The following is a 22,493-nucleotide window of genomic DNA, read 5'->3' as shown; positions in this document are numbered from 1 at the left end:
TCCGATCAGGAAGCGCACATTATTGTAATAAACCCCAAAAAGTTACTTTGCAGTTTTTCCCCTCAAAGTAAAACATCTGTTTTTTGACAGATTTTGATACAGACAGTGACACCTTGTGGTCAAATATATGCTATTTTCCAAGTTGATTGACTCAACAGACACACTTGGCTTCACTCCTAAAGCAACATTTGAAGACAGGCTTATTGTACCTTTTCAGTGCAGTTTATCCATACAGCCATTTGTTTTTTTAAATTTCACTTTTATCTATGCAGTAAAATCTCACAGAGACACAAGGTCTCTTTTCAAGACTGACCTGACAGATTAGTCTATTTTAAACAAACATAGTCACTCAGTCCAATTCATACAATTAATTAACAGATAATTAAATACTAGGGTCAAGAGCAGACATCCAATAATACTTCATTCATCTTGCAAATTACATTCATTAAACATATTATTTGACACAAACACTAACCTCACAGTTCCACTGTGTTTCCAACAATGTGACAATTTCACAATTACTTATTTCTTCTCCAAACACAGTAGTCAGTACTATGTATTTTCTAATGATCCAGATCCAACTTTTGAATCAGCGCCAAATTTATTAAAGGGGTGGTATTATGTATTTTTGCAGGCACAAAGTGCCATCTTATAGTACAATCAAGTACACGCTACCTTCATTGTTATAAAAAATGTTACATATCAAACAAAACACAATTTAATGCTTTGAAATTGACCTCTGTGTCTTTAAGAAGCTCTTGCTCTTTTCTACACTCCCCCTTCTGCACTCCAATGCTCCTACATTTTGTTGTTTACAACCATAGGAGCATCACAGTACCTATGATGAGCTCAGCAGACATGCCGTTCCACTAGGTGTTTGCTAATTGCTGCTGCCACTAGTCTAGGGGAGCAGCTGTGTTGGGGAGACACGGGATAGGGGTGTTCTATCAGACTGAAGCTTCAAGAAGGAGCTTTGTGTAAACAGAAGGCACGTTGTATGAGCAAATATTTAGACAGCCCCAAATGGTTGTCATGGGAGATTCAAGGAAAACTCAAACATGCATGAAGGAATTAAAGCAACACTCCAGGTATATCTTTGATGGGAGAATGACATTATAGCATGATATAAAGCTCAGGTATTGGTACTAATGATATCAGTCTCAGGTTTGGGAGACACTTTAGAGTTGAATCCACTGAGGTGTTATTAATTGTGAGCTTACGTACCTCTTTGTCTAGCACACCGAGGTAGAGCTACAATAACTGTGAACAAGACGAAAGCTGCGGATGCTGCAGTGCTCCACCACGACCTCTGCTGGCTCTTTTTGTCCACACCTGAAATACAAGCTTCTTTTACTCAGATGCCTCTGCTTATTGACTGTGGTACATGAATGATATTAACAATCTGAACGCAGAGAAAAAAGAAAAATCTCAAACTCACTGATTAATGCAACAGTGATGTTGACCTTGGTCTGCACGACGTGCCTGCTCTGCAAACCCGAGAAGGTGCAGGTGTACGTTCCAGAGTGTTCCATACTGTCTGGCCTGCTGAGCAGGAGTGACCCATCTCCTTGCAGAAGCTGGTCCTGGTCAAGGACAGCTTGACCCTCCCACAAGTTGACCATGTGTCCTGTTCTGTTGTCGTATTTTAAGATCAGAGTCTGCTCCGCAAGAGAGGAGATGGTCCACGCAATGGAGAAATTCTCAAGACTGTGTGGAGCCATGCATGAGATGGACAGGGGCTGTCCCTCTTCATGAGTTATATTTTCTGAATTCAAAAGGAAACGTGGTGTTATTGGCCTGTTATTTATATAAAAATGTTTCTTTATGACTAATCTGTGGTAAAGTTTACAGGATGCACCTTGGTTCTTGCGAGAAGCTGTCCACACCTGGTTTCTGTCGGCTGACATGAAAGAGCAAAAATACGTGCGGTCGGATAGGTTACCCACAATTCTCAGCGTGCTCTCCACAGTGAACAGGCCCTTGTGATCTGTCGTCCTGATGGTGGAATTTTCCAGAGCCTCCTGAGCTGAGGGGGGCTCTGTGGCCCACATTACCTGCGGCATGGGGTAAATGTTGTGAGAGGTGCAAGCGACCGTCTCACCGCTCATCTCCATGGTTACCGACTGGATGGGAGCTAGGTGAGAAGTAGAAGAAAACAGTCTAAGCTTTCAGGTCGTATGGTGCAGTTTGTGGAAGGGGCAGCCAGAAATAACCAGGATGCTATTTTAATGCGAGCAGAAAGACAGAGAAGGGCGGACAAAGATTTAATCTATTCTTAGAGCTTAGTGATATGTTTCATGGCAGCAGCGCTGGCTTTCAACAGAACAACTGTTTTTAGTCTAATCGCCTCTTAATGGTGCTTTTCTGCTGTAGTTCAATGCCCTTGTTCTCTACTTTTGCAGTGGGCTAATGGGGCAGACAACCAACATGAACTTTACACACACTATTGGCTTTCCACTAAACCTTCCCTCCACATCAATTTGAAGTGAAAATCAGCTCTCCAGTGTTTTAGCACATATTTTATATAGAACTTTAATTACATATAATGCCTTTCTTTTGGTAATCCAGAGCTTGGATAGTTATTGACAAACTCTCTAACACAACAAAACTGCTGAAATAATTGTGGGAAAAAAGTGCAAAATATTCTGCACAGTTGCCTTGAGGTAATTAATCATTGTGACCCTTTATAAAGTTTATCATATCAACTTTAAACTATTTACAACAGAAAAAGACACTGGAACAGACAAAAATAATTTCACGACAAGCCGTACAAACCTTTTAGCTCCAAGTTGACAAACATCTCCTGGTTGCCTTTGCGTGTGCTCGTGTAGCACTTGTACCTGCCCTTGTCCTGAACTTTAACCCTTCTTAGAAGCAGCGAGGCATTGCCTTGAGGGATGTGGAAGTTGAATAGCGATGTTCTGCCGCTAAAGTGCTTGTTTTGGAGTCCAAACTGATCTTTGTGGTAGTAGTAGCTGTGAACAGGGATTTGCTGCTTGTACCAGTGGATCACCACTGTGCCTGTGGGTCTGAAGCTGCATGGCAGGACGCAGTCGTCGTGGACGGTGCAAGTGACATTCAAGTCTGGTAACAAGACTGAAAACATACAGTTATTAAAGAGATTAAAGTAAGATTCAATGTGTACACAATTTGCTGAATAAAACTAAACTAGAAAGTGTATAATTTTGATAGCTAAAGCTGAGCATTCGTCCTGTATTTATGACACAACAATGCAAAAAAATAGGTACTACAAGTTCCTTTGATTAGAATTTCAATCACAAGTTTTTAAAGACATGGGTTTGTTTTTTGCTGTTTTACTCAATATTTTATAAGTTTGAACAATGGAGGAATTTGATTTTTCACTAAGAACAAAATAGTATTTCTGTGTTTTATTTTTGTTTTGAAAATTATAGCAATAATGCAATAACTGGAAAACACGAATGTAATTGTGTGCATCTTTTCTTTTTTTTTTAGCCTGGTGGTTTATTTGATTTATTTAACCAGTTTTAAAACACTGCTTACGTAGCTTTGTTCATAATTAAAGGATGTCATAAAAAATACATACCTTTTGAATTTGTCAACAAAAACTTCCCTGAGAAAAGTAGCAGCATACGGATAAGTCCTTGCGTTTCTGCCATGTCAGTGACTTTCCACGGTGGTGTTAAACCTGCAACAGTCTTTCACAGCTGTGTGTGTGAAAACACGCCGGTGTGCAGTGAGCCGTTTCTGTGTGATTCCACTTTACATCCTTCCTAACACTAATGAAACATGGACTAATTAACCCAGCAGGTAAAAGTTTAACCAGGTTCTTGGTGCAGGGCACAACACTTCACACCTCTTCTGAAGTAGTCTGCTAAAAACACCTTCTTTCTTTTGTGTCCTCAAAATGAGTTCACACCATAGCAGCTAAGCTAAAGCAAATACAGTGTATAATTAGTGAGTAAGGAACAAACTAGAAGACATCAGTTTTGGTGTGAATAAAATTAGAAAATTGTGATTTTTTTTGGTAACCAAAGCGAAAAAGGAAAACATGATAATCCTTTTTTGAAAAATATACTAATTTGACACTGCCCGCATTGTGTCCTAATACTTTCCATGAATTTTTTTAATCTAGTTTAATCAATTACATCCTTTAAAAAAAATGCTGCACCAATCATTTGCCCTGCACATCTGTTTCGTGTCATGTGACAGTTGAGATGGCCTCCAGATATTCCCGACCCTAAATGGGAGCACAACTAGATGATGGATGGATAGATAAAAAGAAACAAAAACATATTTGTAAAATATTAGTTCTGGTGGTCCCCTTTTTAATACTCTTTTGACGTCCTCTTGGGGACAGACATGAGATGTCAGGTCAAATGTGAATAGCTGTCCTGCAGCTGCAGGATCACATGTTTGAGTGTACCAAGATCCACGTGCTTGGTTCTTGAAGATGGCGTTGCTCATCTCTGCCCTCATTCAACTTTAATCCCAGATTAAAGGGAGCATGCTACTAGTGCCACGCCAACAATGCTGAGTTATGTCCGTGCAACGGCAGCTCTGTTTCATTCGCTTTTTCAACATTTATTTCACATATATTTTCTTGCAATTTTTCCACATTAAATCTTTATCATGAAGCTTTTACTCTCATGGATTGCAAATTGTCTCACTGTCATATTCATCTTTTCATGCATTTTCACAACCACAAACTTGCTGCCACCACATGCGTAATGTTTCGCTTGTGCAAATGTCTCAAATATGTGGTGAACCTTGTTGATTTTTTGGGATTTGTGTTGTTTAATCACATTTTTCTTTATGTGTTTATTCAAGAAAAAGCACCTCAGAATGTAAACTTTTGTAAAATGAACTGAAATTTTAAAGCACAACATCAACCAGCAGGTAGACCTGCTAATTCTCTGTGTGCATTGCTGCTGTTTTCAATGAGTGCTGCACAAGCTAAACAAAAATCTCCAACTGTGGTCGGGAATTGTAAGTGGGGCAAATCGGACAGCAGATTTTTAATTTACATTAATCCAAATGCTCTGTGGTTTTATCTTTCTCATCGTGTGTCTGTCAGCAGAAATGAAGCTGATGTTTTTTTGTGTGTGTTTGCTTCCATTTTGCTGAATCTTGATTTCTAATCTTTGTCCCTCCAAACTCAAAAAGTAACAAAGCTATATTAAAAGAGGTCTCCAGTTGTACATCCTTCAATTCTCTGATCCGAGATGAATCAAGAACAGTTGTGGGATCATATGATCAGGCTTACATGCTAAACAACCAGAGGCCATAAGTTCAGTGTTTACTGAAGCCACTGCAGACATATGCTCACATCTGACTCCTCTTGATGGGATCATTTGCGTCCTCTCACCGCAGCCAAGCGCAACTTAGTGTCGGAAAATCCTGCAACGTTAAAAAACTAGGCTACAGGGTTTTTATTTTCATCTGGCCTGGACGATGATGAAACTGGTGTTTGTGTTATGCGCTTCCCCCGCCCTGCACTGCCTCCAGTTTGTAGGTTACTGAAAGATTTCACCACCCACAGAAAAGAAGATTAGGGAGGAATTAATGGTATTCCTTTGTCATTATAGGAACAAATTGATATTTGGTTTTAAATCAGAGGGGTGGGTGTGGGCAGCGGGGGGAGTCGGAGCAACGTGTTGCGTCAGGACACATAAGCAGAGGGATGGCACTGTGACAGGCAAACTCAGCCAGGAGGATGCTCGTGCACTGGCGCTGAGCTGCTGGATATCTCCACCGATGTTCACCATGTTATGGGACATGAGAGTAAAAGATAAGGTAGATATGACCTGGTGTTTGCCCGGCAGGACAGAATGAGTGCACCCGGGACATGGACGTGTCACTAGGAGACAAGGACGGCCGTGTCTGGTTGAGACACTGAAATACTGGGAGGGACGTTTGGGTTCCTCTCGCATCTGAAGCCCCTGCTCAATCATGAGACTGGCCCTCCTGGCCTTGAGACTGATGGTTTTGGCCTGGCTGTGGCCCGTCACTCAGCTCAACAGCAGCACTTTTGCAAACAAGAAACGGCACAAAGAGGTCTATGTTGGGGAGAACACTAAAGCAAAGCATGGAGGGTAAGATTCTTCTTATTTTTCCAGGTACAACTTAAATTATCCAGTCTCTTCCGAATGGTAGTTATCTCAGATCTTGCTTGCATAATGGATCCCAGTGACACCATCAGTAACATGCAGGTTTAATCGAGGTCAGAACTGGCAGTGAAATATGTGACTCTGGAGGTATTTTAAAATGTATTTCTGCACAAAGACATTGTTGTGCATGTTATCAAAGCCAGCTTTGGATTGTTTCTAGGAAGACACTAATCACCTCAGGAGGCAGATAAAAGAGCGTTCCCACATTATGTTTGACCCAATTACAAGTGCCAGTACCCTGAATGTAACTGATTTTATTTGGGCCAAGGCTCTCGGTTTTAATCAGGGCTAAAGAGCAATTAGCCGCCACTCGCTCTCCCAGCCAGATGTTGCTTCTGCTTAGAGTGTGTTTTTGTTAGAGATTGACTGACTGATCTGTCATTTGATCTTTTTTTTTTTCTAGACGGGTGGATCTTAAGATGAAAAAGCTGGACAGCACAAAGTCCCTGCTAATTAAATCTGAGCAGCTACTAAGGATTGAAGATCATGATTTTGCCATGCGTCCAGGCTTTGGAGGTAAGAAAGCTTGGCTTAATTAATATAGTTCTCTTTATTTATATATTACTCTTAAGTAGTTCCACTGTTAAAAGCAAACAAAAAGCTGCTTTTGAGCTACACATTTTAACTGGTTCACTCAACATTTAAATGCATTGTTCTTGTTCTGTTTTAATAAATATTTGTTTTCCAGATAATGTCGTCGACTATGTGGGTTATTGTGCTTGTCTACCATAACAAGCAGCGCCTAACACAGAAAACCTTGTTGACCTAGATTGTCTGGTGCCTGGGATTGTCTGGTCCCAGGCACCAGACTACAGCGGTGCAGAGAAAATAATCTGAACTGTGTTCCTAATTCTGCGCCTTTCTACACTTTTAAGGATACAGTAGTTCACTTTTTTCATTCACAATGTATTTTGGCACAGTAAAAATACTGTAATATAGCAATGAATGTGTCCATGTTGTAAACAAGGTAAATATAAATTTCTGTGATAATACTATTCCCTCATTGTGTGGATTAGCCTACTCCAAGTTTAAATGGACAATTTCTATATGGACTATAACACTGCATTTTATTTACTGTATTTTACTATTACATTAAAATGCTCTGATTTACTCAATGTAATAATTGCAGCATAGCCTCCAGGATTAAAAACATTATGTGTTTCAAATGTGATTACCGTACATTTTATTCAGCTTTTTAAATCAATTTACACAAAAATGAAAAAAAAAGAAATAATGACGTGTTTTCTAGATTCCCACTTTAAAAGCCAGTAAGTTACTTGAACAAAACTAAACATTTCCAGTAAGTGTGATGTCATTCTAAATTTTATCAATGAATCCTCCTAAAATAACAAGAGTCCTCCGAGCCGCCTTTAAACGCAACATGAGCGCTAAGACGCTAGCTGGGTTTTCACCTGTGCGGCAGTGAAGGAGACCTGCTGCTGCTGTGCAGATGTGCTCAGGTGTGTTAGAATCATGGCAGCAAACCAGCAAAACGCAAAGAACTTTGCAAAGTTTCTCCCCCTAAACTAACCGACTGAGTTCAGTAATGCTGTTGGATGCAGCTAATGTTAGCTAAAAGATGACTAGCTATACAGCTGTTGAGCCACTTGTTACATTCACTTGAGTAACTTTTTTTTTTTTAAAGGTACTTATAAGAGTAGTAGTACTGCATTGTACCATTTTATTTAACTTGAGTAATATTATTATTGCTACGTAGATTCATTTTGCCTGAAGTGTAAACATGGGGGGCATTTTCTGCCCTTGGAATGATTTTGTGTGGCCTCTGATATGCGATTGATCCAGATAGTCACTTTTTGTGATAAAAAAAAAAAGCTTCTTTAAACAATAAAGGTTGGGTGCAACTCAAAGTTTTTGTATTTTATCAGCAAAGATTTTTTATTTTATTTTATTTTTTATGCTTGTGTAGAAGTTAGGACCACAAACATGGAGCAACTTTTACTCTAAAGCAGATCTGGATGAGCTCACTAAACTTGACAAGATGATAAACAAGGGATAATCATATTTCAATCTTACTGATGAAAATAGACCAACGAAATGGAAAACAGCAACATTGCATGTCTTTTTTAAAAATAAAACAAACGTGTGAAACCCCTTTTGTTTCTTTTGAAAATGATTTTGAATCATTTTCATCAAAAAGTTTTTTTTGTTTTTTTTTATTATTACTCTTGAGTATTTGCACCTTCAGAATTTTATGCACAAACTAAAGGAACAATATCAAAGACCTGTAACAGTCCATCAAGCATTTGAGACAGCAGAAACACAATAGGGACCAGACTATCACGTTGATAGTCTCCCATGTAACACTTTGTCAAATTTCTCTCATAATACTTTTATATTTCTATTTAGTTTGTACTTTATTTTTTCAGCCGTAGGTCGCTGAAGCTGATAAAAAAATACCTTAGTGTGTGGACCCCCCTCTGTCTAAATATAATCCATTCCACTATTAGATTGCAGTTGTACTCTGAGTATTTACCCTCATTAGGTAATGGCACTTTTAGAGGTGCATGTGCAAATTGCACATCATACAGTATGTTGCACATGTTCTGCTGCTGGATGATACTGTAACTTAACAAGCATCATAATAAGAAACTACAGCTCTAATGCAAAGGGTTGTTTTGCAGTATTTTATGTCTTTTATGCAGTTTTTCCATCCCTCTGTTGTATTTCTGACATATGGAGGTAAACCAGCTGTAGCTCATCCAGCCCTGTTTGTTTTCCTGCCTCTCTGTACTTTTAGCATTTGCTCCTGCTATTGTCCAGGGTTTACTCAGGTCATGTGAAGTGAAAGTCTTACTGATGGGATTGTTATAAGCACTGATTATTATTATTTTTTTCTTGGTGCATGCAGGATTATGGGAGAACTCCAACTGAAATAGAACATAAACTAAACAAAAGGAAAAACAATTTTAATCCATGCAAGTTGTTAACTCTATAACTCTTCAAATATTTTTTGAGAGGATCTTGTAGTGCATTCCTCAGATTAAGCAAGTTTCAGGAAACAAATTTTGTACTGGAAAATAGGTCACACATTCTACACTCATGCATCATCCTTCAGATTCTGGGCCTTTACAGCAGCTAAAACATGTTGATGACAAATCTGTTGGTTGATGAATGCAGGCGATCCTATTTATGAATAATATTGAGACAAATCTGACAAAACACAACCATTTAAAAGTTTTGTTTTCATCCCAATCACCCTAACTCTGAAGTCCTTGAATACTTCTGTAAGTTTATAAATCACCGAATGCCTTAGCAACAAAATACATGAAATACCTGTTGTTTCATCAACCCTGGAGACCATCCAGGGCTTCTTGTTCAAATGTACTCTGAATCCCCCGAATCAGAGCCAAATTAAAAACAGCATTCAGTTCTTAGCCTCTCCTAATCTGGGAAAAAAACCTCCAGAAAATTGCAAAAATGCTGAAACACTGAATTTTTTTAAATCAAACCTAAAAATCAGAGTTACTTTTGGTTAATAATGACTGGTATGTTGGTTAATACTAGTCTTCATTCCTGTACGTGATGACAAAGATTTGTTACTTTTTTGTTGTTTTATGTTGTCATTATTGTTTATTGTGTTGAGGATTCATTTTATAAAACACTTTGTACTGCCTCACTGCTAATGTGTGCAATACAAATAAACTTTACTTGTTGAGGTAATGTTACCACAGAAGGTAAAATAACCTCTCAAATTACACATATGCAGTTTTAGTATTTATGAGGATCGCTCTTATATTTTTGGTTTAGGGTTTCATTTTAGTCAAATTACCCAAATAGAAACTTGAGTCACTGAATCTGATATAAAATATGTATGTATATCATTGACATGCATAACTTTGTGGGATGAAAAGGCAGATAATTTGGAGAATATTTTGTCTTAAATCTTTTTCTTATTTTTTCAGGTTCTGCTCTTCCAGTTGGAATAGACGTCCAGGTGGAGAGCATCGACAGCATATCTGAAGTAAACATGGTACGCACCTCTGACATTCCTCTAGTTTACACAAACTGTTCAGCCCGACTCCTGTTTATTTATTTATTTCTCATTCACTATTCTTCGCTCTTCTTCAGGACTTCACCATGACCCTCTACTTGAGGCACTACTGGCAGGACGATCGGCTGGCTTTCCCCTCCAGCAGCAACAAAAGTCGAACCTTCGACGCACGTCTCGTCAAGAAAATTTGGGTTCCGGACGTGTTCTTTGTCCACTCAAAACGTTCGTTTATCCATGATACAACTATGGAGAACATCATGCTGAGGGTTTTTCCGGATGGAAATATTCTCTACAGTGTGAGGTAAAAAGGCTTGTAGTCGTTGGATAGCAAGTCTTTTCTCACTATTTAGATGGAAACTTTATATCATAAATTATATATTCATCCTGCTGTTGCTTCTTGCTGCATATTCACCCTGACTGGGCAACAAACTGCAACATATGCAGTAACAGATCCCCCTTTTTGCATACATACTGGCATAGATAAAGATTCTGATTCACAGATGGGCTATTTGACTCTTAGTGCCAGACTGTGGCACCTGATTGATCCAAAAAGACCAAAGCATTCACTATTTACTCTCATTAAAAACTACCCAGTTACACAAGTTGCCTTTGTTATTATTCTTTACTTATAATACAATTTATTTTACTCATGGTCTTCTCTTCTCACCAATCTACTTAATATTTCCCCCAAGGACTTGGGGGTCAATTGATTGCCTTTGGCTGGTTGTCCAATATTTTGAGACAAATTTTATAAAAAATTTTTTGGAGACAAAATAAAAGACAAGCTGGAAGCAGTGCGCCGAAAGTAAGAGCAACATGAGAAGGTAGAAAATTAGCTCTCACAGAATTGATAATATCAGTTTCATCTGCAGACGTCAGAAATATGGCATTGAAAGTTGCTTCAGATAAAACCACATGCAATGTTTTCTTTTTTGCTTTTGGGTGAACAAAGTTTATCAGTGATTTGAATGATGTTTATGTAACTTTAAGTTGTGTTTTAGGATCACTGTGACCGCTCTGTGCTCGATGGACTTCAGTAGTTTTCCTCTGGACACACAGAACTGCTCTCTGGAGCTGGAGAGCTGTGAGTATCAACCAGAAGTCGAGGGAACGTCTTGGACATCTGATGCCGTTCACAGTCAAACATGATTCCACTGTTATTAGTTATTTTAGTGATCAAAATATTTGACAGCCTTTACTAAAGCATTTACGTAGTTTTGCATTGAAAGATGTGGACCGGAGAATGTGCCGCCTTTAACAGTGGAACGGAATCTGAAAGTAAACTCTAACTTTTGCCGTAAATAAGACTATGTTGGTTTGTTTTGTTACTTCTGTGCTGCTGTGACTTGCACTCGCACACTTATCGCATTTCGTCGCATTACAACCACAACCTTCACTGTAGTTCACTGACGTTATTTGATGGACCAACAAAAAGCAACGCATAATTGAGAAGAGGAAGAAAAAGCACATGGCATTAAACGTCAGTGTAAAGTGCATCTGCTTCCTTTACGCTGTCACCTCTCAAATCAGTTGTTCTCTGAAGAAATCTGAGGACTATTAGTAAATATTAGTGAACAAAAAAAAACCCATGAAGACCATAGAAGACCACTGAGAAGTTAAAAGATAGACTAGGTCATATAGCAATCTTCAAAACTTTGATTAGCTCTTTAGTCCTTTCTCTGAAAATGGAAGCCGTATGACACAAGTGTGAAACCTGCTAAAATATGTCTGTTCATCTGGATAAGCTGCAGTGTTTCATTTTCCTTCTACTTCACTAAGATGCACTCAGTATTACTTCAAATTCCCATTGAGATTGTGGGTGTAACTTGATGAAATGTGAACAACTTGGAGGGGAATGAATGCTTTTGAAAAACACTGTAGATGATTGTCTTTTAGACATTTTTTTGACAGTCTTATTCAAATGTTCTGTGGGTTTTCTGTGTTTCCAGTGCATTCTCTCTGTGTTATTGCCATGCATTCACATCATGGAGCTTGATCTCAGAGGAAAGGCAGACATCCAGCTTAAAACAATCTCTCTTTTCCTCTGAGAAAAACACCCATGTTTGTTTCGAAGAGAGGCCAAACGTGAAGCTCTCCTCCCACTCTTCCTTCTCTCCTCTCTTTAAGATGCTTACAATGAGAACGACCTAATGCTCTACTGGAAGAACGGGAACGATTCATTAAGGACTGATGAGATAGTGCTCTCTCAGTTTTTTATTGAAGACTTCCAGCCTTCCTTTGGGCTTGCCTTCTACAGCAGCACTGGTATGTGAGGCTGGGGCTCTCTGAGCTGTGTCCACTTTAGAGACAATCAGAGAGCTCCTGTAATGGTTTTATTTATTTATCTTTATATGTGTGTATAAAAAAGCATCTTTTTTCTTTTTTTTTTCTTCATAAAATCAACTTCCAATGGGGCGTTTTGTTTCAAGCTCTCAGTAGCGATTCCTTTAAGGACATGTTTGGGTTTCAACCTTCTTGGAAGATCCACAAAAACAAATATTACATTGAGTTAAAACTGTACAGCTGAAGTAGAATAATGAATGGATACAGCAAGCCTCATCGTAGCCCTCGGGTAAAAGAAAAAATATTGATTTCCATAGCTCTCAGTGGGAAAACTGATACTAAACAGCACTCCAATGATTATTTTTCAATCAATATTGTTCTATGCTAATAGGTACTGAGTTGTTGTAATTTTGAGATCATAAAAGACTTATTTAATGGATCTTTGTTGAAAATTATTAATGTAAATATCTAAACAATGTTGATTTTCATCAGTTCAGGTGAGTCATATGGAATCTCATCTCAAAGTACCGAATTCCTGAATTCAGGTTCTGTTTTGTGGAGTTTTCTAAGGAAGCCCAGCTGATTGTGTCAATTTCTTTTGCAGTAATCCTTTCTCCTGAATTAGCATGTAGCAAAAGCAGACTATATATCCAGCTGAGTCGTTGACTTTGCAGCAGTCCTTACACACAGAAAGATCCATAGATCTGTCATCCGTAGAGAGCAATTATTAAAAAAAATGTTCAGGAACTGCTGATGCACCACATCCCAAGCAAGGTGTCACAGCCAAATACAAAAACATTGGATCTGTTGTAGCATCTATGTAGAGAAGTTAGTGGCAACACCAACTGCAGATTGTGCATAATTGGAGTAGGGGGAGAATGTAGCAAAGTGGTCAGTACGACCTCCAGCAGCATAACTGCAGATGGATAACACTCCAACTAAGGGTGTTTAACTCACAGACATTTAAAATGTTGCTTAAAGATTCAACATGTATTTTGGTTTTTCAGAATTGTGGCACATTTTTTCATTTTTTCCCCTGATGGTTGCTTTGCTCTGCATTTTTGCACTGTTTCAGGTTGGTACAATCGACTCTACATAAACTTCATCCTAAGGAGGCACATTTTCTTCTTCATGCTTCAGACATACTTTCCGACCATGCTGATGGTGATGCTGTCGTGGGTGTCTTTCTGGATAGATAGGAGAGCCGTACCTGCTCGTGTCTCATTGGGTAATGAGAAAACGTAGAACCACAATCTATGGAAAAATACCTTTTGCAAAGATCAGTTGAAGTAACTATTCACAAGGAAAACCACTTTTCTTGTGATTTAATGTAAAGAAGAGGAGGGAAACAGAATGATGATTTGTATATTAATTAGCCCCATCTGATGGGTTTTAGTGTTTTCTTGCATATTTTATCTCTGCTTTATTGTAAACCACTCCGATCAGATTGGTCGTTAGGACAAACAGACAATCACAGGGCAGCAACTCAATGCATTTGGCAATTTAGATGTTGAAGATGTTAAAAAGACAACTTGATGAAATTCAAACTGGGAATGAGAAGGGTTCTGGAAGGAGATTTAAGTAACTTTAACATCCTTGTTGGGGCCAGAAACTGTCGGTTTACTTAGATTTTAATGCACCACAATTTATTGAGTTTCCAAAATAGCAAAATATCCACAGAGCTGTACTAATATGGCTGAAATTACCTAAGAAATGATTCAGTATTAATTACAATTTTTACTTAAAAGCATCGATAGCTTCATAATGCAACCTATTGGGATTCAGTTGCACATGCACATATGAAATTGTATATAATCCATACATATTTTCTTTTTTGTACACTCATGTTATTTCTGTCTGCACGTGCACGTGTGTGTGTGTGTGTGTGCAGGCATCACCACTGTTTTGACTATGTCCACCATCATCACTGGTGTCTCTGCCTCTATGCCACAAGTGTCTTACGTCAAAGCCGTAGACATCTACTTGTGGGCAAGCTTCCTGTTCGTCTTTTTGTCCGTCATCGAGTACGCCGCTGTCAACTATTTCACCACAGTGGAGGAGATGAAGAAGCTGAAGAATGCTAAGGTCCCATTCAATTTTCAGTTCTCCCATCGCGTCTTCTCAAAACTTAAGTAATTATCTTGATCCTCGTGTCGTTCGCTCTGGTTTCCTTTCACTGCAGATCCCCAGTAACTTCGATACCACCCAAGCCATGGCCTTTGATGGGTGTTTCCACGACAACGACATTGACCTGGTTTCTTTCCCAGAGGTCTCCATCACCCCAAACACAGACAGAAACACCCAGTCTCGAAACTCCACCGTTTCTGCACCCACAGAGGGAACCAGGCTCCGTCGCAGGAACACACTGAAATACAACCTGAGCTTCATCAGGAGCAACAGCTACATGATCGACTCGTACTCTAGAGTCATCTTCCCCATGGCTTATCTGCTCTTCAACATCATTTACTGGAGTTTGTATGCTTAGGACGTTTGTTAAAAAGGCTTATCAAGTACCATAAATGCTGGTCTATCCTGCCATGATGACTTTTTGTTTGCACAATGTTTGACGCTGAGCATTTATATCTTTTACGACGTCTCAAATTCAAAAAGCCGAGATCAGCTGTTGCAGCAAATTCAGTGCCGACCTTGTATATTGGTATCCTTCACAAAGGTGTGTAAAAAACCATAAAGTAAATCTTTTATTGCAGAAAATAAGTCAGACTGACACTTTGAAAAAAATGTAGCTTTAAATTCAATTGAAAATTAATCGATTGTTCAGTGGAGGAATCCGCTGCGCTATTTTAAGATTCCTTTCAAATCCTTACCTAGGGTGCCAGGGAATTTGTCTGCATCTGTAGCCACAATTTTCCGAATGTTCAGATGTGTCTTCAAAAAGCGTGATTTGGAAAAAGTCTCAACCATTTCTAGTTCTTTCTTTTTTGTTGTTGTTGTTATGTTTTATTTCCGAGAATAATTTGGCATGAGGCAATTTTCTTTTCTATTTCCATGTGTTCTGACTTGTCTTGTATAAAGAAGATGGTTGCCTGCGTGTGCCAAGGCGGGACAGTTTTGCTCTACAAAAAGGATATCTCATCATAGTACCGTAAATATTTGATTGACTTCATTAAACCAAGACGACATTTCAAATTAGACAAGCCACTTCAGTAAAATGGGAACCTGTACTAAGCAATTTATCTTCATCTTTACAAATAAATCTACAGTTTTAAATACTGTATGTGTCAGGCTACTTTCTGGCCGGTCATTATATCAGTTTACTCTTCTTTTTATAAAATAGTTATGCCCAAAAAGACAACAGCAGTGTTTCAACATTACTTGGAACTCAGCTGTGTGCTAAGCGCAATGTCATCTTTGTCGATGGCTTTCCTGGAAACACTTCTGGTGAATTTTTTCTCAACCTCATTGTACTCCATGTCCATCACAGGTCAGAACAGACTCGTACAACCACACATTCATGCCTAAGGACAGTTTTAGAGCAACCAAATAACCTAACATTCATGTTTTTGAAATGTGGGAGGACGCTGGAGTACCCGAAAGAACCTGCTGTCTAAAAGACAAAAACCTTTTTGCTACAGGCAGCAAGTAAAGAAAGGCATATCTACACCTCCACCAGTATTACCTGACCAATAAACGTATTTATCCAAAGCACATTTTTATGGATTTTAGTCGCAGTTATACCCATAAAGGTGGGTTGTGCAAAAAACTGTGAAAAGATCCAAAACACTCACAATAACAGACAGACAGATGGGGCTTTTCAGATGGATTCAAAACCGGAGCTTAAAGGTATTACTGCATGTTGACAGGTTGTCCTGCAAATAAAAGCATGGATTAAATGGAAAATAAAACCAGAGTCCTGAGAAACAGGCATTACAAAACCAGTCTGCAACACTTGGTTGAATGCCAAAACACAATCTGGCGAAGGCTGAATCCCAAAAACAGGTGAATGAGAGCATGAGCAGGTGAGCTCCTTTGGGACCTCTGGTGGACGGAAGCGGTGATGCAGGGAAAACAAGACGGCTCTGCTGCACTGCAAGAGCAAGGCTTATCTGACATTTCGCAATATATCACAAAAACATGGAAATCTTTAGAGCTATCTTGAGGAAGTGAATTGTGCTTTGGGTTACTAACCAGTTAAGCCACAAAGATAGCATGTTAAGTAGCTAATGAAATAGATAAATAAGAGGTTTTTGTTGTATTCAAAGCAAAATGGTGGGAAAAAAACCCCCAACAAAACTCCAGAACTATTTCCACAAATCATTTATCCATCCATACTCTGTAGTTTATCAGACATCAGGTACTGGGAGTAGAAGATCTGGTAAACTGGGACTCTCCTCTGAGCTCCCCTCATTTTACAGACCTCTGCAGCTGGTCTCTGAGGGGAGCATTACTTCAGCCGTTTGCATCAGGAATTAATTTTTCCAGTCATGATTCACATCTCTATGCCACAGGTCAAGGTTAGCCAGTAGCAGCTCAAGCTGAATGTAAATTTAAAAACCTGGACCTGACCTGGACAATAGTAATATTCTAAAAAAATATATATTTGTTCAACTCAGCATGTATAGCTTACATTACAATAAAATACCTATTCATGTTTTCTTTTTACCGAACATGTCTGTTAAACACACACAAACACAAACTCCCTGCTGCGCTGGGAAGGACGCCCTGTACTACAATTTCCATGATCTTTGATTTATTGTATTTGTCAAAGAAGAAAAAGCATTGTTTCTGTAAAACAGTGAATATGTGATATTTGACCACAATAAAACCGCCTAGCTCGATATGATCCTTTTATAGTTAACTTTGGAACCAGTTGGAAATGTCCAAGTCCAGCTACTTCTGTGACACACCTCACACCAACCGCCTACGCTTCAGTGTGCTGCTTTGCTCAAGGATGTGTTGGTTTAAATGCAGCTCTACAAGCCACAAATATGAATCAATGTACCGTAAGTGATAATTCTGCTACAGTGACGATCACCTCATTCATACCATGACAGACACAGCGGTGCCTGACATTTTCATCCAGCACTAAATGTTTCAAAGCCAGGGCACTTTGAGGTCCGCAGGGTTGCCTTGGAGACGCCTTTTGTTTTACGTCTATCAAAGAGAACACTGAGAAGGTGAGGACACACCCTGAGGCACACCTTAAATGCCAAACAAAAATAGAAACGCAGGTCTCTTGCCTTCCAGAAACCCTTCAGGAAACCTGTTGGTGTACAATACATATTTCTGGTTTAGAGAGATCTAAGATCTGGTGCACAAACAAGAAGTTCCTTTTAATACTTTCTTCATTGTTGAGTGACACACGCTTGAGCTAAAGCGAATACAGCTGACGTCCACTTGCTGGGACTGACGTTTGGAAGGAGTGCCTGGACTCTGCATGAGAAAATCACAGTAGAGAAACACGCCGCCAGCAGCTGGAGTCGGGTCTGTTTCAGCCAGGAAAATGTTCGTGGTTAGCTTTGTGGTTTAGCTTTCCTTGGATTCTGCTGTGGGAAGTTATGCTCCATGGAAATGAAGACATTATGGGAGCTCCATCAGTTCATTTGGGCAGATTGTTTTGCCAGCACACATTGGGCTCTTCTGTCAGGTAAAAGTTCTGGTGGTGGTGTTGTGCGCTTTTTGATTAGAACCAGCTCATCTTAAGTCTAAATCATGCACTTAAAAACATATAAGTAGTTTTTAAATACATCTTTTTGTGTTTTATGTACTGATACATGTCATTCAAAACAAGTACGTTAAAATATCTTTCAAATGAGGTTACTAGCCAACTGTGCTGAACCCAAACCAAAAACTAGACCTGGTACCATGTTTAAAGATCTTCATAAAATCTCAGCTGTCATTCTGATTATCTAAGCAATCCACAAAAGACTGGAACATTTGTTCAAAGTCTAGACATTAATATTTTATCTCGAATATTGAATAATGTTCGTTATCCAGGCAAAAAGCCAACGCTCTTTGAGGATTCAAACTCGGCTCTGAGCTAATCAAAGTTCTCCTATCTGAGACAAATGTCAACAGATGACTTTACTGGGTTTAACATAGCTAAGATAATTGTATATTCTGAAAAGCAATAATTAGAATTTTAACTAAAATATAATGCCTTCATGCTCCATTTATTAGTTTCGTTCACAAAGCTTCACAAATGATTTCTCCTTCCAGTTCTCAGCCAGATCGAATTGCTTGCAATAAAACTTACACAGCAAATGAGGCATCAGATTTCAAGTAATCTTTACTTGGTTCACTGAAGAGTAACAATACAGCCTCATAGCCTTCTGTGATGGAGTCTAATCTGAGCAACCGAGCACCATATTAATGGAAACTTCTGCACAATATAATACAGCAAACTCTGTTTGCTTTCCATTACTGATGTCAGTGTCAGGGTGTTTTCAATTTTTTTATTTTTGTCCCCGATGCTAATCCACGACATCGGCCGACACTCAAAAGCTAACATCTTAAAGGAAGTTTTATCAGTAACATTTTTTAAAATCGTATGTATAAAATGGTTTTAATCAAACCAGCATTAAAAGATTTTTAAAAAGATATGATGTGTTTCAAAATCAGGAAAATTAAGAGTAATTTAAACGTAAAAATTCTTAATTGGTTTATGCTTCTTAGTTCATATTAAAATGTAAAAAGTTTTGTTCCAAAACCAAATGTATTTTTAACAAAGTTGTAGTTTCTGCATTTTTTTAAGATGCCACCATGAAACATTTAGCAAATGATCTTTAAATACTGTACTAATCTTTTCATTTGATAAAATACAAATTATTCATTTTAACTTACTTCTAATATGATTTAATTTAAAAGGCAAAGTTAGTAACCGTAGAAACTGCAGTTTTTCTGCAGTGACCCACTGCTACTGCTAGAAACAGTATAAGGAAATATTCAAGAATTGAACAACAAAGTCATTGAGTCCTCTTTCAAGATAAACATCATAGATTAATTATGCTGTTCCACTCGTTCTGTTATTGTCATCACTTTAAACACAGAGACATTTTTTCTTGGACTATAAAAGCTTTTAGCAAATTAGTAGATTTTTGGTTCAAACATTGGAAACCATTTCCCCCACACTATCTGATACTAAATGAGACTAAACCATTCCTGTTTTAGGTTAGTAAGAAGAATTTCTATTTCACAATAACAAAATAACTAAATAAATGTCTCTTTGATAGAATTTCAAATTCACTTGCTTTAATTTAGACGTATATAGGAAAGCCCAGGTGACAGTGTAATGGCTTTATGAATTTAACGGGTTTACAACATCACAAGATGTTATTCAAACAGAATCACTCTGCGGATGTATTTTAGAGCGACACCTCTAAAATACAGATTCCTTGTATGGCATAATAAAATAAATCTGGCAACATTTGAGGAAGAGAACTTTAGGACCTCCACAAATCTGATTTATCCTTGAGTACAATTTCCAGATTCCCAAAGGTGCCACATTAACCTGATCCCTCAGATATAAACACCATTGAGATTTCTAACTTTCATACAGTTGTGGAAGGGTACGACTTCTTTGTCCCACAGATAAAAGTGTTAGATGTTGGCCTAAGCTAATAATTGAGTGTTAGTAAAACGAGTCCTAGATCAACATGGACAAAATTAATACCATCATGAAGAAAGAAAATGATGTGGAAACATTAAGGCGACATCTAAAGACATTTATAAGGAAATTAAAGCTCAGGCATAAACGTTTCCAAACTCTTAATCACCCCATGCAGAGAGCCAGATTAGTTACTAATAGTTTCTTCCCTGTACTGTGAATATCGTTGTAAAAGTTGAGAAACAAAACGCAGACTGTGTGGACAAATTCAGGTGTGGTTGATCAATAAACTCATTTGCATGTCCCTTTAAGGGTGACATTAAAATTGTTCTGCAAAGGGACAAATATACGAACGTCTGACTTTAATTTGATCATAACACAAACTTGCAGGCCCTGCAAACAGAAACAGGAAGTGTTTCTTCACAACAAAAAAACTCAGAAAAAATCTCAGTGCAACATGCAGCAAACATCAAACAAGTACCAAGAGGTGAATGTAGTGATATCAATCTTTTGATACCAATATTTATGTTTCCACTTCTGACTGATTTGGTTGAATAACAGTGTTTGTTCTGTTACATAAGGCTTTTGAGTTTGTGTCTCATTGCTTCTGTGACAAAGATCAGACAGACTGATGAAATTTAAAGATAAGCTTGTCAGGGATTTTATCCAAGTTGTTTGGTGTTTCTTGTCACAAAGAGATGTCTAGCTTTGATCAAAACTTTCCACTACGTACGTACTAACTGTTAATTATTTCACAGACTGAAGAAACCTGGTTCTTGTGTTACATATGCAATGTGGCTGAAGATACATCTACTTATTGTCCTCCTATCAGGTGAGCTCTGACATCACCCGCAGTATGACTAAAGACTTGAACAAAGACTATTGGCAAACAAAAGTGGCGGAGCATTGAATCCACCTCCACTATTAATCGACCACGTCTGCATTCCTCGTAGTTCATCATACCAGCATGTTAAATTCCTTTCCTTTCATACTGTAACCTGTTTATCAACATTGATTCCAGGCTGACTCAAAGAATATCTCAGCACCTCTGGACTGCAGCTTGTTACCTTGCAATTTTTGAAGCAGTCGTTGCGCAACTTTTCTTGATCAGAAAGCTTCTTCCTGTGACTGTGACTAAGACTGAGGCCATTCTGTGATATTTCTTAGTGATTGGTGTGATGTAACTCTTTAACACGGCTCCTTTTAGGGCAAACAGACAGGGTGTGAATGACTGGTGCCTGAATGTGTCATTGAAAAACCCAGCCAGACTAAATCAAAAGATACAACTCCTTACTGTTTTATTTCTCTAATCAGGTCAAGCTTTTGGTCAACTGACCTCCACTGCTCCCTCCAGCATCGCCACATCAACAACAGCTGCACAAACCTCAGGTAAATAATATGCTACGGCTTGTGCAGCCTAAAATCAGAAATAAGGCAGACCTGAAAACAACAGTGCTGAAGACAAAACAAGGATAATTGGTCACTTTTACAATGCAAACTTTAAATTCCCACAATATTTCTTTATACCTCTATTGATTCATAGCTACAGACAGAATGATGGAGAAAATAAAGATGTAGCATATTAAACAACAAATTTAACTGTCATATTAAGACAAAGATCACAAACTGAAAAGAAAAATGAAATTAAAAGTTTTTTATTCTTCAGCAGGTGAAACATCTGTTGTTCCAAGCTCCCAAGCTGCTTCCTCTACTTTTCACACTCCTACAACTACAGCAGGTAAATCAAACTCAGCGAAAATATGACGCAGCTGTAATACATGTAGCTGTATAACAGAGAAACAAACCCAAAGGTGGGCAAGTGGTCAAATTATGTCATTGTAATACAAACACAGTGAATAATTTTGTGAATCAAATTCCTCAGATTACTTAAACGATAACTCAGCAGCTGATCTTTGCAACAGCAATAATGTTTGAGGTCATCGTCTTGTATTTGAATATGCATTTTAACAGATTTTCCATTTTTTCCAATCAGTTGAAGTTTCTCGTAGTCAATCTTCTGCTGCTTCATCCATCACTCCTACTTCTGCAACCACCGCACAGACCCCAGGTAAACAAACGACAGATATGTCTCACCAACAGTACAAACGTAGAAAACTATTTTACCCAAAAAGGGCTTTGTGAAGGAACATCTCTTTTGGAATGTACTAATCAGCCATTACGAAATGGACTTTGACATTATTCTTCTAAATGTTGTTTGACTTTTTTTATAGTAGTGTTTTATTTCCTTGATGTCAACGTGGATGTCACTGGACCGAGTAAGAATGAATCCGACATCATTGCCTGGGTACGTAAGGAAAATAGCTGGAGGCCAACATCCGATTATATTACCAGAATTTTGACATCTGAATCCTGTAAGTAAATGTGATCATGGTTATTTTCTTTCAGCTTGACCAGGTTTTCCGAAAAGAGCTGGGGCACTGCTTGTTTCCATACGAAGGAGCAACAACGACTGCATCCACATACC

At 38.4% G+C, this 22,493-nt stretch overlaps 1 protein-coding gene across 1 annotated transcript; it reads left to right on the top strand.

Annotated features, from left to right (window-relative positions):
- The first annotated feature begins 5,646 nt into the window (after positions 1-5,646).
- On the top strand, positions 5,647-15,675 carry gabrr3a (gamma-aminobutyric acid type A receptor subunit rho3a). Its single transcript, XM_008427038.1, has 9 exons — positions 5,647-6,074; positions 6,553-6,665; positions 10,073-10,140; positions 10,239-10,462; positions 11,163-11,245; positions 12,289-12,426; positions 13,520-13,672; positions 14,336-14,529; positions 14,627-15,675. The coding sequence occupies exons 1-9, from the start codon at positions 5,932-5,934 to the stop codon at positions 14,927-14,929; spliced, it is 1,419 nt and encodes a 472-aa protein (XP_008425260.1). The 5' UTR covers positions 5,647-5,931; the 3' UTR covers positions 14,930-15,675.
- Positions 15,676-22,493: the final 6,818 nt, after the last annotated feature.

The sequence above is a fragment of the Poecilia reticulata genome, linkage group LG14 (assembly GCF_000633615.1).
Source record: "Poecilia reticulata strain Guanapo linkage group LG14, Guppy_female_1.0+MT, whole genome shotgun sequence".
Lineage (NCBI taxonomy): Eukaryota > Metazoa > Chordata > Actinopteri > Cyprinodontiformes > Poeciliidae > Poecilia > Poecilia reticulata.
This window is presented reverse-complemented; position numbering and strand designations above follow the sequence as displayed.

Excerpts from the sequence above, each read along its gene's own strand:
- gabrr3a (XM_008427038.1), top strand. The coding sequence starts at position 5,932 with ATGAGACTGGCCCTCCTGGCCTTGAGACTGATGGTTTTGGCCTGGCTG. Across the intron at positions 6,666-10,072 it reads CATGCGTCCAGGCTTTGGAG|GTTCTGCTCTTCCAGTTGGA; the intron begins GTAAGAAAGCTT and ends TTATTTTTTCAG. Across the intron at positions 10,141-10,238 it reads GCATATCTGAAGTAAACATG|GACTTCACCATGACCCTCTA; the intron begins GTACGCACCTCT and ends GCTCTTCTTCAG.